The 15,544-nt window shown below is 40.3% G+C and overlaps 1 protein-coding gene across 2 annotated transcripts in view; it reads right to left on the bottom strand.

The window, feature by feature from the left end:
- Positions 1-874: 874 nt before the first annotated feature.
- LOC134754244 (nostrin) overlaps positions 875-15,544 on the bottom strand; it is a 76,482-nt gene continuing 61,812 nt past the window's right edge. The window contains exons 3-13 of one of the 2 annotated variants that reach the window (XM_063690442.1): positions 13,081-13,224; positions 12,223-12,304; positions 11,880-12,010; positions 11,251-11,457; positions 6,815-6,950; positions 5,523-5,687; positions 3,205-3,357; positions 2,487-2,639; positions 1,854-2,181; positions 1,457-1,612; positions 875-1,108 (exon numbers count right to left, since the gene is read on the bottom strand). In XM_063690442.1, coding sequence (XP_063546512.1) covers positions 993-1,108; positions 1,457-1,612; positions 1,854-2,181; positions 2,487-2,639; positions 3,205-3,357; positions 5,523-5,687; positions 6,815-6,950; positions 11,251-11,457; positions 11,880-12,010; positions 12,223-12,304; positions 13,081-13,224 — 1,771 coding nt within the window. In that variant the 3' untranslated portion in view covers positions 875-992. The remainder of the gene's footprint in view (positions 1,109-1,456; positions 1,613-1,853; positions 2,182-2,486; positions 2,640-3,204; positions 3,358-5,522; positions 5,688-6,814; positions 6,951-11,250; positions 11,458-11,879; positions 12,011-12,222; positions 12,305-13,080; positions 13,225-15,544) is intronic. The other variant, XM_063690441.1, reaches the window with a different exon arrangement.

Here is a 15,544-nt window from a genome sequence, read left to right as displayed (position 1 = left end):
TTAAAAAACATATAAACATATCATTTCTTTTGCCCTTTCGACCGACATATCCGAAATTGGAATTCTAAGACCTCTCTCTATTAAGAGGCTACCCGAGGTATTCATCGATTTTTGACAAGTTTTGAATCTTATTTCCTACTTTTGCATTACAGATAGAATTATAAGACAAACGGATATCGGTTCTTCAATCTTTTATCTCCATTTTTGTCTACCGGATTTTGAAGATGATTACTTATTTATTTATGAGTTTTTAAACATTTTCTAAACTGTTTTCGTATCTCGATTGCTGTGAAAGATCTTGCATATACGAAATCTACATATTAGGGTTCGTCTTTGACGTCCGCAAAAATTTGTCTAAGGTTTTAATTTTAAACTAATTAACACAAAAGTTATGGCCAGAAAATTAGTTTTTTGGCCTAAAATTGTTCAACTTTGATTCCAAATATCTCGAAAACAATGAACTTTGAAGTAAATATGGGATACTATGTAGCTTAAAGCCGTTGTTGTTGATATGATAATCTACAAAAAACATTAGAAAGTCATTGGGGCACGGGATCCCCTTAAGCTCAACACGAATGGCGCCATGTAGTAATTTTGTTCAGCTGTCTAGACTCTAATATTTGTGCGTTATTTCTGTGTGTATGATTAAGATTGTGTGTATTGGGTTCATAGACTAAATTATATCACCCACAGACGCCGCTTTACGACGCGTTTACGACTACCCGCAAGGTCACCACACATTGGCGATCATCTATTTGTAAAAAATACATCACCGAGAGCCGCACTATTCAGTTGCAACATGCACTATTTTACTACAAATAGTCCATGTATTACCTCTAAAACTTTTGTGGATTGTAATTTACATAGGTACTGGATGGATCTGAAATGAGCGGTCACACTCTCATCTTCAATTGGGAGCGCCCATGTGGGGTAACCAGGCATAGTACCTATGTGATCGATTTAGTAGGTAAGTGATCAGTCGGGTGTCACGTTCATATGCAGGTGGTGATCTCCTCGACGTAGGAGGCGGGGAAGATGCCGTAGCGGCCGTCTAGGTCGCCGGCCCACCAGCCATCCTCCTGCTTCTCGTGAATGTTTATAATGTCGCCTGCACAGAAAAAGCATGTCATTGTCAGCACTAGTGCTAATAACCATACGCTACGCTAGTACCTATTATCATTATCATCAATCACATAACGCGATGCAGATTGTATACGGTGATTTCAATAATTTTTAAACTGCACCACCCTCACCAGATGTCTTACGCAGACATGTATAAGTAAATTATTCTTATTGACGCAACGGGCATGAACACTGCAAAAGTACTGACTTTTGTTGTGTTCGTAGGTGTTACGTCCTTATAGATGTGCCCCTCCAAGGGACACATTATTTAATTTTACGCCTTTTTTGACATACAAATTGACACCAATGTTTGACAAAGAGAGAAGTGAAGTACCTGGCGATAGAGTCAGCTCGTCGTTCAGCCTGGCCTCGTAAATGTACAGCGCTCTACATTTGCCGATAGACTTAGTGGGTGTCGCATTGTCGCCACTCTCGTTCTTCAGCATGTCGGTCAGATCCGTAGAACTATCGCTTTGCGAAGAAAATTCGTCTGCAGTAAAGTATTAAATTAATGATGGCTAAACGAGTTGCCTATTGGTTAACTCTAACTTCCCAAACGATTCGATTCGAATTGATGTAAACGAAATCAACTCCAACATAATCATATTGTCAAAGATTGTGTATAAAAGCATGAGAATTGTTTGATAATAGGTATTTGTTAGCTGCTGCAGAGAAGTTAGGCGAGTATGTGTATGTAGGGCGCAGTAAGTATAAGTAGCAAGTTGACTGACCGAAGTCGCTGTCCTGCTGGTTGGAGAGGCCGTCGCCGGCGCCGCGCTCGCTCCAGTCGAGCGGGCTCTCGGGCGGCGGCGGCGGCGGCGGCGGCGGTGCGGCGGGCGGCTCTGCGCACAGCGGCGTCACCGGCGCGCTCCGGCTCTCCGTGTTCCGTCGGAACGACAGGTGCTCTATACGCAGCTTGCTTGACGCCCTGCTCATTATCGAATCACGCCTTTCCCTCTCTTCGCCGCCGCCGTTTACGCTTTTAGTTAGCGCCGTGTAATTTGGTTGCAGATTTTTGTTGACTTCGTTCTGATAGTCCTCCTGCAGCCATGGAGGCACCTGTGAAGATTGTCAATAAAGTTACTTGGTGTTTATATAAAATTTTTGAGAATTGTAAACCCACATCACAGAATAAGCACAAGTTTTGAACCCCATTCCCTCGCACATTTTTCACGAGGCTTGAGCACGCTATACATCAAATAGTACTGAGCGGCCGGCAAACGGCCGTCAATCTGCTGTCGCGGGGCGAGGTAATTCGAGTCGAGGCGGGGCGGTGCGTGGCCGTTCTGTATGATAATACTATTACTTATTCTGTGGCTTGAGTATGAATGCTACGGTTTTTTTTAATTGACCACGACACTGACTTTCAGTACGCTCTGTTGCAGGCCTTGCTTGTCCCTGATGACCTTGATGTGTGTCGCCAGGGGGTGACTGACGGGAGCCCGGCTATCGAGTTCGTTCAATGTTGACGTTATTTTGTATCTTACAGCTTCCAAATATGTCAACATTGATTTCATCTGAAAGCAATTTTAAATACATCATTAATTACCTGTTAGTATGTTTTGACGGAACCTCCATTAAATTAAAATCTTCGTCACTTGTAAAATTGAAAGAGTACGAATAAGGGAAGATCAAATATTTATAAGTAATGAACTTATAAGCTCACCAGAATCTACAACATTTTAACCAGATTTGACTTTTTAGATTTTCAGTGGAATTCTTGTTCTGCTGTGCCCTATCTTTTTATTTAGGGCCGACCCTCCTCGTTTTACGGCTCCAAGACAGTCGGTCTTGGGTTGTCTGCTCATCACCAGAATCTTTTAGACGAATTTAATAAAACATAAAATGTTTTTTATTTTATTTATCCTGTATAAAGGTGGGACTGAGAGGGTATAGTAGGTATAGTATAAAGGGGCCCACTGACTATCAGTCCGCCTGACGATATCGGCCTGTCATTTGTTCGAAACTGTCAAATTTTTGTTCTAACTGACAGGCCGTTATCGTCCGGCGGACTGATAGTCAGTGGGCCCCTTAAGAGAGTAGGGTTGCAGAGTGGATGTTTAATTAGGATGTAAAGCTTACATGATATAGTTTGTCGGCGACATTCTGTTGCGAGTCGTCGTTGCCGAACGTGGGCGTCTGCTTCATGGCCATGGACAGTTTCTCCAAGCCCTGCTTAGACTTGCGCTCTCGATCTATGTCTTGTTTTACTAGTTGTAGAATTTTTAGCAGTGCCTGGATAGAGTAACAATGAAAATATTTTATATACGCTACTGGTAATAAAATTCACATCATCTGAATTTAATTAACGTGTGAGCTATCCTTAACATTTATCATTTTAGCACGGAATAAACAACTCAGTTTTATGCAAGGATCAAACTGTTTTAGAAGAAAAGATGACGCAATACGAGGGCTGCCCTGAAAATGTCGGGAATTAAAAAGAATATGCATTTTTATTGTTTGTCAAAGTATTCTCCTTTATATTTAATGCACTTTTCCATTCTTTCAGACCAGTTTTTAAAGTAGTTATTGAACTCTGAAGTGGGGGTCGTCAAAATGACCATTTTGTAAGCGTCGACTGCTTCTTCCGGTTCCGGCGTCTGAAAATATCAACATTGACACCATTCCTAAGTAAAAACATTTTTTTTAAAACTCCTCTTTACGCTTAAACCGCTGAACCGATTTCGTTGAAATTTGGTATAGAGATGGTTTGAGTCCCGAGACAGGATATAATATAGTTTTTATCTCAAAAATCATACTTTAAAGGTGTGAATTTTGGTGTGAGGTGAATTCAGCTTTTAGTTCGGAAAGGTGTCAATCACAGAACTATATCAAGATAGAAGAAAAGAGTGTATGTACCTCGCGTGGCGAAACTACGACCTGGTGGCTCAATTGCTCGCCGCGAACTTCAATCTGCTCCCGATCGATGTCTGCTTGCGACGTCAGGTTTTAAAAACAAAATGGTTTCTTGCGCAATAATTAACTGTTCAAACACTACCAATAAAGTTGGAGTTGTTAATGGAGGTATTTCCTTTCATTGGTAAGTACAATTTGTCCTTAAATATCTGTCATTGATTAAAATCTATTTATTTTATTATTTTCATCAGAACAGTAGCGGGCGATTGTGTGCTAACGCTAGCTTTCCATTGCGGCTTAAATTTGACGAGCCAGACTTGGCGTGCGTTCAAAACCAGCGATGTAAAAATAAGCTATTCAAAATTCATTTTTTCTGTCAAAAGTAAGAATAGTGCTGTACACTGCGATTTTCTTACTCGATTATTAAAATCGATTTTGAAAACAGACGAAATGATAACTGTCTTTCCTTCTATCTTGATATACCTAGTTCTGTGATTTTTATTTTAAAATTTAATTCAGGCAACAAGGCCTATATTACATATACCTTATAGACTAACATACATATAAATTTCATAAACTTAAAAACTAAACACTATTTTGGCAATAGAACGTCGTGGCTCCGTTGAATCGTCAACGTGAATTATCATTTCCTCTGTTGAAAATAATTATCATTTCTTCTGTCGGTTCTTATCGATATTTTAGAATCGATGCCGTGTTCTAATCGATCTGTGAATCGATGCTTTTGAATCGTTTCGCGCGGCTTATGTTTCTCATCACTAAATTACGCTCGTGACGTCAAAGTACCTACGCAAAATGTTACACGCTCGGTCTCCCTACAAATTGCCGAGCTCTTTACTTCTATCTTGATATAGTTCTGTGGTGTCAATGTTGATACCATAAATGTATTCAGCATCCCCGATTTATACGAAAACGTAACCAAACCCTGCCTAGCAGCTTCACTGATGTAGATAATAAAAATAAAAAATTGAGCCCTAAATAAACCTTCAAGAGCGGATATCTCAAAATCTATACAAAATATCAAAAAACTTGACCTAATAAAACTTGAACAAGTTTGGAAACAAATCAAATTATTTTATTAAATATTTTGATTTGTGTTTTTTAAGTAGTCACACTACTATAGTATATAAATTATAAACTGTAACGATAGTGACGAAGCCTTCCAGTGGTGAAGGCCGGACCCGGCCTTCACCACTGGAGGGCTTCGTCACTTTTTTCTTTAATATATGACATCTGTTACAGTTTCTAATAAAACTTGTAACAAATTAAATCACTTTTCATTTTGTATAAGTGGCCATATCGCTCAGACGCATAGTTTCCGAGATATAATCAAAAAACCGAAACATTGAACCTTAAAACCCCGTCTCCCCCCCAGCAACAGGGTTACGGTCGGGGACTAGTTCAAATAAAGCTACGTACGAAGTTAAAAATTGTGTTCCTAGCATTTCCCTCTAAGATACCTGCTTGGCCTATTAACATCTACAGAAAAACGTACATTATTAGTGGTGTAGTGTAGTGTAGTGTACCTGCTTGCGACGCTCCTTGTTCATGGCGAGCGTGGTGTGCTCGCAGTAGAAGTCTGGCAGCAGCTGCTCGGTGGCGCCGGCGGGCGCGCTGCGCACTCGCCGCACCACGCGCATGTCTACGTGAGGCTCCGCCTTGCTTATGGGGCCCACTAGGTTGTTAGAAATCTGAAATAAGTTTATTTTATTGTAATTTTTTTTTATAGTACATTATTGTCGAGGCTCGGAAGTAGCTACTTGCTGGCTGAGGATTCGTTTTAAACGGACGACCTTGGGAGTCCGTTAAATTGAATCCAAAGCCAGCAAGTAGCCTTCCAGCCGAGTCATATATAGTGCTTTTCTCAAAAATGGCGCAATAAATGCAAATATAATAAAAATATTTTACAGAAGCAACGTTCTTTTGTATATATTTTCACAGAAAAAACTAAACAGATTTGCTTTGCCGCCGTTTTATGTTTTTAAATTAAAAATGGAAGTGTATTTTTCTGCTGAAAATACGCCAACCTATTTGAGACACCTAAATAGTCGCGGTACCAACATTATAATAATAAGTACTGATCATCTGTTTGGCTGTTTAATGGACCTATGCCTTCATTTGATATGGCCACTTCAACTTTTTAAAAAATTGGAACTCGACAAATAATGGAATTTGTATGCAACATTGCAGTCCCGAAATCGAGACTGCAATGTTTTTAACTTTTTAATTTTTTGACTGACCATAAACTACGCACTTCGCGACCTACTTTTTAAACGGCAACGTCGACTTTGCCGTCCATTTTTGAGAAAAATGTGTTGGTGGCCTGTAATCGTGACTTCCGGATGTCGCGGGTTCAAACCCCGGCTCATACCAATGAGTGTCTCGGAACTTTTATACGAAATATAATTTGATATCAGTCACTTTTTTGGTGAAGGAAAGCGCCATGAGGAAACTTGTAAGCAAAGAAATTCAAAGGTGTATGTGACGTTTCCAGCCCGCTTTGAGCCAGCGTGAGATTGCCCAATGGGGTGTTAAATGGTTGAAGCCTATGTCTGTGTGTCTGTCTGTGGCATCGTAACTCTCCAACGGATGGACCAATTTCGATGCGATATTTTTTACGTGAAGGCGAGTTTCCTTGCGGTGGTTCTCAACCATTTCTATCGATCCAGCAGTTTGAAGAGTATCATCGGCTCTTTTCCGAAATGATGTAAAGCATTTTAGGCATAAAATGAATTTTTTGGCATATACCTAGGGTATTTAGGGGTATTTTATTAATTTTTAATTGAATAGTTATTTTTTTAGGGTTAAATGTCTGTACCTCAGCTAGCTGCGGAGGAACCGCTGCAGTCAGCCTGAGGTAGCAGTCGGCTGCGGTCTTCAGCTGAGCCAGTCTCTCTTCCTCCAGAGATTCAAGCATGCCGGCGCCTTTCATCACGCTGGATTCCCACTCCAGCCTGAACGCAACAAAGGTCAGTTGGGATCAGTGAACATATATACGTACAAATAAGGCGTGTCTCACGATTGTACATTTGCCCACTTGGTTTTCAGGGCACTTCCACCAAGAGCATTTTTCCCTACTTCACTAAAATATATATTTGTTATACAAGGGTGCAAAGTTGTATTTTACCCGCGAATGTGGTAACACTCGCTACGCTTAGGATTCTATTTTAGAACCACTCCCTTCGCTCGTGGTTCAACTATAGAATCCTTTCGCTTGCTCGTGTTTCAACACACGAGAAGTAAAATACATTTGCACCGGTGTGTAACACAAAAATTTTTCCATCACTATAGCGAGGAAAGTGCAACATCCACAGGCATTAGATCATCTTCATCACTGGAATTACTAATTTTTTTACGATAATACGATATTATAACAGAAAACTCTGGAAGTTGTGTATTTTTACGTATCGGGGTCGGTGAGAAATTTTTTGTTGACAATGTTGACATTTCTGACGATGCGTTTTGAAATTGCATCGACTCAACTTATGCGTTCTAAATTACATTCAACATCATTTAAAAAAACCAAATGTTTCTTATGGAATTTAAGGTTTATGACTTAAAATCATTAAATAAAGCTAAATTTGGTATTTTTTATTAAATTCTCAAACCATTTATTTATGATAATTAATATCGAACGAACCATTATTATGAGCGTTTTTCGTTTTGTTATCTGTCAAAAGCTACTTAAACACGCTCCATCCAAGGTCAAATTACTTTCCCCACTAGTGGATAAAATGCGTTTTTCCCCGCTTGTTTTAAAAGATAAAAGACGGCTTTCCGAGCTAGTAGGGGAAAAAACATTTTTAACACCAATAGACAAAAAATAATTACAATTAGCATTGGATTGCAAGCGGCGAGTTAATAATACAAAGAGCAATACTCAAACGCGCAAAATAGTGTAAAATATTGTAGGCGGTTTGGCGGCTGAAGTAAATGACGCTGTATAGTATGAATTTTCTCAAATGATTTTTACGTCTATGACCCTAATCTGTTAAACAAAAGCCATTGTTTCTTTTGTGCGAGCGGTTAGCTCCCGTATAAGCCACCCGTCAAAGCAACAATGCCCTTTAAAAAGCAACGTGGTGGTTTTAAGGTTCAAGTCTATGTACATAATCTTACAAAGTATGGAGGTGATCGCGATAGGTCGATAATTTGACGGGTCAGCACGACTACCCTTCTTAGGTACAGGCTGTACGTTTGCAAGCTTCCACGACTCGGGGACTTGACCCGACCTCAGGGAAAGACGATACAGGCGTGTCAGTACTGGAGACAACTCAGCCGCACAAGTCTTCAACACAATCGCTGGAACTCCATCAGGGCCACTAGCTTTGTTCACGTCTAGATAGCGCAGTGCTTTCAATACCTCCCTTTGGTGTCTTTTTACTTCGGGCATTGAAGCACCAAAGGTAGGTATGGAGGGAGGCTTAGCGACGCCAGCGTCCAGACGCGAATTTTCTGCGAAAAGAGAGGCAAACAGGTTTGCCTTGTCTTTCGGTGTATGTGCCAGTGATCCATCTGGCCTCAGCAATGGAGGTAAAGAGGGGCGACAGAAATTCGACTCCACCGACTTTGCCAGCGACCAAAACGCCTTACTCCCTGACGGGTAAGAGGCTAGCTTGGCGCCTACACGGCGAACGTGAAGAAATCGGGCTTTCCGTATAACCTTCTTGCAAGACCTACCTGCTCTATTGAACGACTGCTTCTTTGCCTGTACAACCGGATCATTACGAGCATCAGCCCACGATAAATAAGCCGCGTGCTTAAGGGCTTCTGCCCGGTCACACTCGGCGTTGAACCATGGACGAGCTGTGCCTCCGGTTGCTACGTCTGAGTAGGGAATATAGTATTCCATGCCCAGGCGCAACACATCGGTGATAGCATTCGCACAGATCGACGGATCATCACTGATGAAACAGGTTTGCTGCCAAGGATAAGATGCAAAGAAGTGCCGCATCTCATCCCAGTCTGCTGACTTGTATCGCCACACTCGGCGTGAGCCTCTTGGGCTACGATCCTGCGGGGAATGGAACGACACAGATTTCACCAGACAGTGGTCAGAGGTTCCCAAGGGGGATGACACAGATACATTGTACCTGTCTGGGTCTGTTGTCAGCAGAAGGTCCAAGCAATTGGGTGTGTGGCCAGCAACGTCCGGAACACGAGTTGGCTGGTCGACCAGTTGGGTGAGATCGAGAGATAATGCAAACTTGCGGGCCTCTCTCCCAGCATGGTCAGTAAACTGGTATGGGCACAACCACTCCTCATGGTGGGCATTGAAGTCCCCCAGAAAAACCAACTGTGCTCGCGGGTATCGTTGCTGTGCAACTTCCGCCGCCTCCGTGAGATGTTGGAACAGCCTGGTTGTCTCCAGGTCACCACTGTGCGATCGATATATTAAAGCGTACACAATTTGCTGCACGCCCAAGTCCACCAGCAACCATAAGGTAGAGAGCCTTTCACGATTGGCGAAACCTCTACTTGGGCCCCCAACTACCTGCGGTCGGCTAACGGAAAACCGTGCTTCGGATCCCGCTACCCTCCGCGACCAGGCACCAGGTACAGCCAACCAAGGCACTGAAACCGGTAAGCAAGCAGAGCGGTCCTATTCAGACCCGTCCTCCTCCTAATGGCTACTCCTGACTTCACACCGGAACACGGCTTAAGCCATTTAGCGGCGAGGTTTAGTACAGGAGGGTGGTGACAAGCCGCGGTCAAAAAACCTACCACCAGAAAGGGCTGTTCATTTGGCGCTACCCAGGGGACACGTGTGGGTATCTAGAGCTAAAGCCCACGGACGCGAACAGCTTCTGTCCCCCAATCTTGGTGTTCAGAACACGCTCAATAATCCCGTACGTCTTAAGCGGTGTGGGAAAAACTCCATCCTTAAAACAGAGGTTAGTAAGGTGACTAATTACAGGGGCAACCAATTTAACAGCTAGTGTCGTGTTATTATTTAACAGTCATGTCAGTCTGATAAATACTTTATTTTAAAATAGTTGTTGTTGCACTTGTACTATTCTTAGTAGTCTTGTAGGGGGTAGGGTAATCCTATTCCTAGATCCTACATTCGATCAAGTCTGTCTAGATATTATTAAATAAATAATTCACTTTTTAAGCTTTCACCGTTATACGAAAAAAATGAATGAACCAATTTAAGTAATTGTTTAAACAATTTTTTTTAATTTTTTCTTTTTTTTCGATTAAAAGTATTTAACCTTTAACATAGTTATTTATATACCTACCTAAGTATTATCACGTATCAAAGGTACCTAATACAACCACATGCTGACTTTGAAAAGCAGAGCTCGTAAAGCAATTGTTAAACAATTGATCAACATTTAGGTTCTCTTTGTGCAGTTTCAAATGGAATCCCGCCATCGTAAATGAAATGGTTTTTTTTTTCGTTTCACTCACAAACAATACATTGCCGTTGCCACGCGTCGCACATGTTGACCGGCCCGAACGTACTTGTCAGAACTAGTTTTTTGCGGCGTGGTGGGGTGCGATTAACGATTAACGGACTTAGGGAAATGTAACGGAAGTTAACAAGTCCGTTAAAACCTTTTCAAGTTAACTTCAAAGTTAATCCGTTAATCGAAATGATAACTTCGTTAATTAACGATTAACGAGTTCATGCCCAGCTTTGGTCTCACGATAGTTTAAATTCGATTACATATAACATGTTTTGGTAATGTAGGACGATCGACCACCTCAATGAAGGCGAGCGCTCATATTATTACATAGCTTTGAACATCAAAAACCAATACGATATAGCAGCTATTTAAACGACATTGTTGCTTTCACACGCGCTTAAAACGGAAGCTGACCGCTCACATAAAAGAAACAATGGCTTTTGTTTAACAAATTAGGGGCTTAGGCGTAAAACCATTTGAGAAAATTCATACTATACAGCTCCGTACAATATATTACGGTAACAAACTAGATTGTGTAAAGAAAGATAAGACCGCTAAGCACGAACAATTTCGTACCCGCCTATTCCTGTCTCTATCGCACGCGCATAATGATAAAGCTGTCCCGCCCATGATGCCAGCGGTAAATGCCAGTGCGCGAGCGGGACAGCTATAGAATCAATGTACCTACGAAATTCTTCATGTTAAGCGTCCTTACTTTAGCTTACGTGTGATAGACCGGATTTAGTACTTTATCATATTGGTAAACACGTATCTGACTGTTACTAACATAATATGGCACTGGTCCTGAAATAAATATTATTCATTAATTCATTGTAGTTACCTGGCCCTTTCCGCGTGAACACAAACATTGTAATATTCGACTTCAGTCTTTTTAACGGCGTCTTCCGTCTTCCTCTTCTTGACTAGGAGCTTGGCAGCGTCCCGCTCGCTGGTGGCGCCGGCGACGCGCTCTGCGCGCGCCGCGCTCAGGATGGAGTGTGCGTGCGCGTGCGGGATGTGCCCGACGCTGGAGCTGCGCGGCATCCGACTACAAACAACATACAACCTACTAACTGGTAACGTGCTTATACGCACTTTTTAGTAGGTACTTAGTGCTTTTTCACGAGCGAAGGAATGGACAATTTCATATTAAGTAATCGTGATAAAACTTATTAAGGCGGTAGCCGCTTATGCCAATACGATCTCCCAATATAAAAGCTATATGATTTGCGATTATAACGCCCTCTAGGGTCCAATATCCCTCAAAACATTCCTTTACTACTTATAACATTGATGATCATTCGCATTCGCATGGTATATTCACTATTTCACATATATAGACAGGCCATCGCATTGCTAACTAAGCGAAGGATCCTTCAATTCGACGACTGAACATCTCGTTTAGTATTTATTTTGTCAAAATCATGTCGCGATGTTCAGATCGTCGAGTGCATTGCAAAGTAAGCAGACCTAATATCTAAAGTAGCATCTTGCAGTTTCTCGTTTTCCCTTGCCGCTGCGTGCGAATTCTTCTTAGATTTAACTTCGTTTGTACGCCACTCGGAGAGAGTCCGCGAAGTTTTATCCACGTTACCCTCGATCTGAGAATAAAACAATGTTATTAGGTTACGTGGTCGACGCTACCTCAATCGGATTTATAATATGTATTTTCGTATAAGTACGTCTTTTATCTTACGGTGGTAAGATCTTTTATCGTATGGTCGTTTTTAAAGACTGATTTCGTTAAAAACATTCACATAAGAAAAATTAAAAAACCTCATATGGACGAGTACAGATTTCTATTTGTATTTACCTTTTTTCTCAGCTTTAGTTGATTGTCGATAATAATTTTCATAGGTTTTACTAATTCCTCTGTAAGAGCGTGAGAATATGCCCTGGAACATGTCAAGAAACACTTTGGTTATTAACGATAGTATCCCTTACACAGGATAATGGTGGCTCAGACATCTTATGAGCACGCGCGAAACCGAAACCAACAAATATATGCATTCGGCCGGCAACCCCTTACTTCCCGGCCTCTGTAGTAATGTACTATTACACAACAAGTTTGGGAACAAATCAAATTATTTTATTAAATATTTTGATTTGTGTTTTTTTAAGTAGTCACACTACTATATATAAATTAAAAACTGTAATAGATGTCATATATTAAAGAAAAAGAAAAAGTGACGAAGCCCTCCAGTGGTGAAGGCCGGAACTTCTTTAATATAATTATGACATCTATTACAGTTTTTAACCCTTTACACAGTTAAATGAAATTTATTAAATTTTTCATTTTTATTATTAGGGTTTCGTACGCAAAGGGTAAAAACGGGACCCTATTACTAAGACTCCGCTGTCCGTCTGTCCGTCTGTCTGTCACCAGGATGTATCTCATGAACCGTGATAGCTAGACAGTTGACATTTTCATAGATGATGTATTTCTGTTGCCGCTATAACAACAAATACTAAACACAGAATAAAATAAATATTTAAGTGGGGCTCCCTTACAACAAACTTGATTTTTTGCCGTTTTCTGTGTAATGAACCCTTCGTGCGCGAGTCCGACTCGCTCTTGGCCGGTTTTTATTATAATTTAGTTTATTCATTGCGGTTTATCACTGACTTCAAAAGGGAGGTTTTTTTTTAAAATTTGTTAACTAGTTATTACCTATGAATATCTGCTCGTTTCTCCATCTCAGTAGCGACATGTTTCCACGCCTCGGCGCAGGAGCCAATGCTCTCTTTACAAGCTTTGCTCAGCTTAGTGCCAAGTTTCGCTAAACACTTCGAATAATAATTTTCAGCTTCTATCCTGGAAATAATTAATAAAAATTCAAATGATTCAGCATAGTTTGGTGATTAATATTTTAGTGCTTTCTTACTTGTGCAGGAATGGTTACCATTTAGTTTCTTGTCTACCTGTACCTACTTGTTTAGTTTGAATGCCTCGAAACGATAACGTTCTTTAACATAAACGTGTAAAAGAATGGTATATTTGTGTCGAGTCGCGTCGCGGCCCACTTGGCGGCACCTCGCGACGATCTATTTTTGTTTGTGTTGCCAGTTACTCGCATACGTCCTACGTTTGAACTTTATTCCAAATACAATGCAATAAAATCATAATCAGTAAAAATAAACAAGGCGGAGTAGACGAAGTATTTTTACAAATACAAAAGTAACAACCAGTGCAAAAGCCTGACCGTTTAATATTCTATATGATATGATCAGCAACTTGTGCATATGCAACGAATGGATATGTACGAGTATATATTCAATATCCAATGAGTAATTGAAAGTGGCGAAATACTGAAAATGACCAATATCTAATACTGAATCCTACACAACCGCCATTGTTAACAAGTGTTAAACCCAATTATTCACCGTGACGAGCGCCATGGTTTTGCTCGCGCAATTGTCCCGCCGGTGAGCGTGAACATATGTTTCGTTCGCCGCGTTCGATGTCATCGCAAACAATAACGTATTGTTTCATACCTGTGTTTCTTCGAAGCGTTTACTTTCTACTGAGAATTTGATAAGATTGCTTATCGTTATCTTAAGTGAGTTACTTTTTGCTAAAAGTATACTTAGTGTCCCACAAGTTTGTACATTCGACGTCAGATACATTACCGCTCAAGTATTTAGTATTTAGGCACCCGCAATTTTCACCATACAATTGTATACAATAATTATTTGCAAAATCATACTGTTCGTTCGCAGGCAAATGACTCTCTTATATGTTGGACTGAATTTTTATTTAGGTAAATATATTGAGCCTCAAATTGTTGCCAAAGACATCCTTTAAAATTTCCAGTTTAGTTTATGCAACGATTTAAAAATCCCTTATGTACAGTCGCCATCAGATATATCTAAGCGGCCAAGGTGTTCACAAATATTTGAACACGCACTCTAACGCCTTGGCAATAGAGGCGTGTTCAGATATTTGTGAGCGCCTTGGTCGCTCCGATATATCTGATGGCGACTGTACTAGTTCATACAGAATAAATCGATTTTGTACTGGAAAACGATCTATGGATTTTTTTACGCTTGCCAAATTTGGTAAATAGTCAATGTACACGAATATTCTGCACATCATTTTGAAGCTCGATATGCCTGTTAAATTAAAAAAGTAAACTCCACAAAAAACTGTTACCCGACTGCGACTTAGCGGTATAATTCTGAAAGTCGATTTTGTATACAATTGTATGGAAAAAATTACGAGTGCCTAAATAGTTATGAGCGGTAGTGTATGTTGGTTAAGAATTTTTTTCACCTTCAAGGGAGTAAGGTGTAAAAGTGTAAACATATCTTTGACGTCGACTGTACAATCGGGGACATTGCCGGTGAACCACTTCAGATTTTTTTTACCTCGATCCTTACGAGCGAGCTAAACTCCGCCTCCAATATTAGAGATAACCAATTACGATGCATTTACGATTCTCTATCTTAATAATGGAAAGGGTAAAAACAGGTAATGAGACAAACAATAGGCAGTAAGGACAGTTTATTAGTTGTTGTTGTTTAGGCTAAGCTTCGTCTCCCCATAAAGATTTACCAATTAGGATGCATTTTGGATTCCTTATCTTAGTTTGCAAATGCCGACCGTCACGAAGACAATAGACGGCAATAAACTTTACCTGAGTTAACCTTTTTTTTCAACACCTACATTTTTAAGTGCCAAGCTATTAGTCATCACTTTTATGATATCGCCTGACCGTTTGCAAGACGTATGAACGATTTTTGCCCTTAAGAGGCCGGTGTCGATTTTGGAGCAAAAATGTAAAATTGATAGATTTAGACGTTGAAATTATACACGTTTTGTTACGTAATATCTAAATAACAAGTATTGGTTTCTATTAGCACGTCTTCTGATCTTGCCTTTTAATAATGAGGTCGCGAGCGTGCGTCACCGGTAAATTATGAAGAGAAGGGGCAGTTTTTAAAAATTCATCAAAAATTTATAGTGGTAAATTATACAAATTGATGTATAAGAATAGTTTCAGCAAATGTTGTAGATTGTTTAAGTATCAAAATTACGTTGAAATTAAGTCGATTTTCAGAGATATTGTCACTTGTTTTGTAGTGATTTCTGGAGAAAATTGAATTCGTTTAACTTTCATTTCCTCGAATTCTAA

The sequence above is a fragment of the Cydia strobilella genome, chromosome Z (genome assembly GCF_947568885.1).
Source record: "Cydia strobilella chromosome Z, ilCydStro3.1, whole genome shotgun sequence".
NCBI lineage: Eukaryota > Metazoa > Arthropoda > Insecta > Lepidoptera > Tortricidae > Cydia > Cydia strobilella.
Note: the sequence above shows the minus strand (reverse complement) of the source record. Positions and strands in the feature narration are given on the sequence as shown.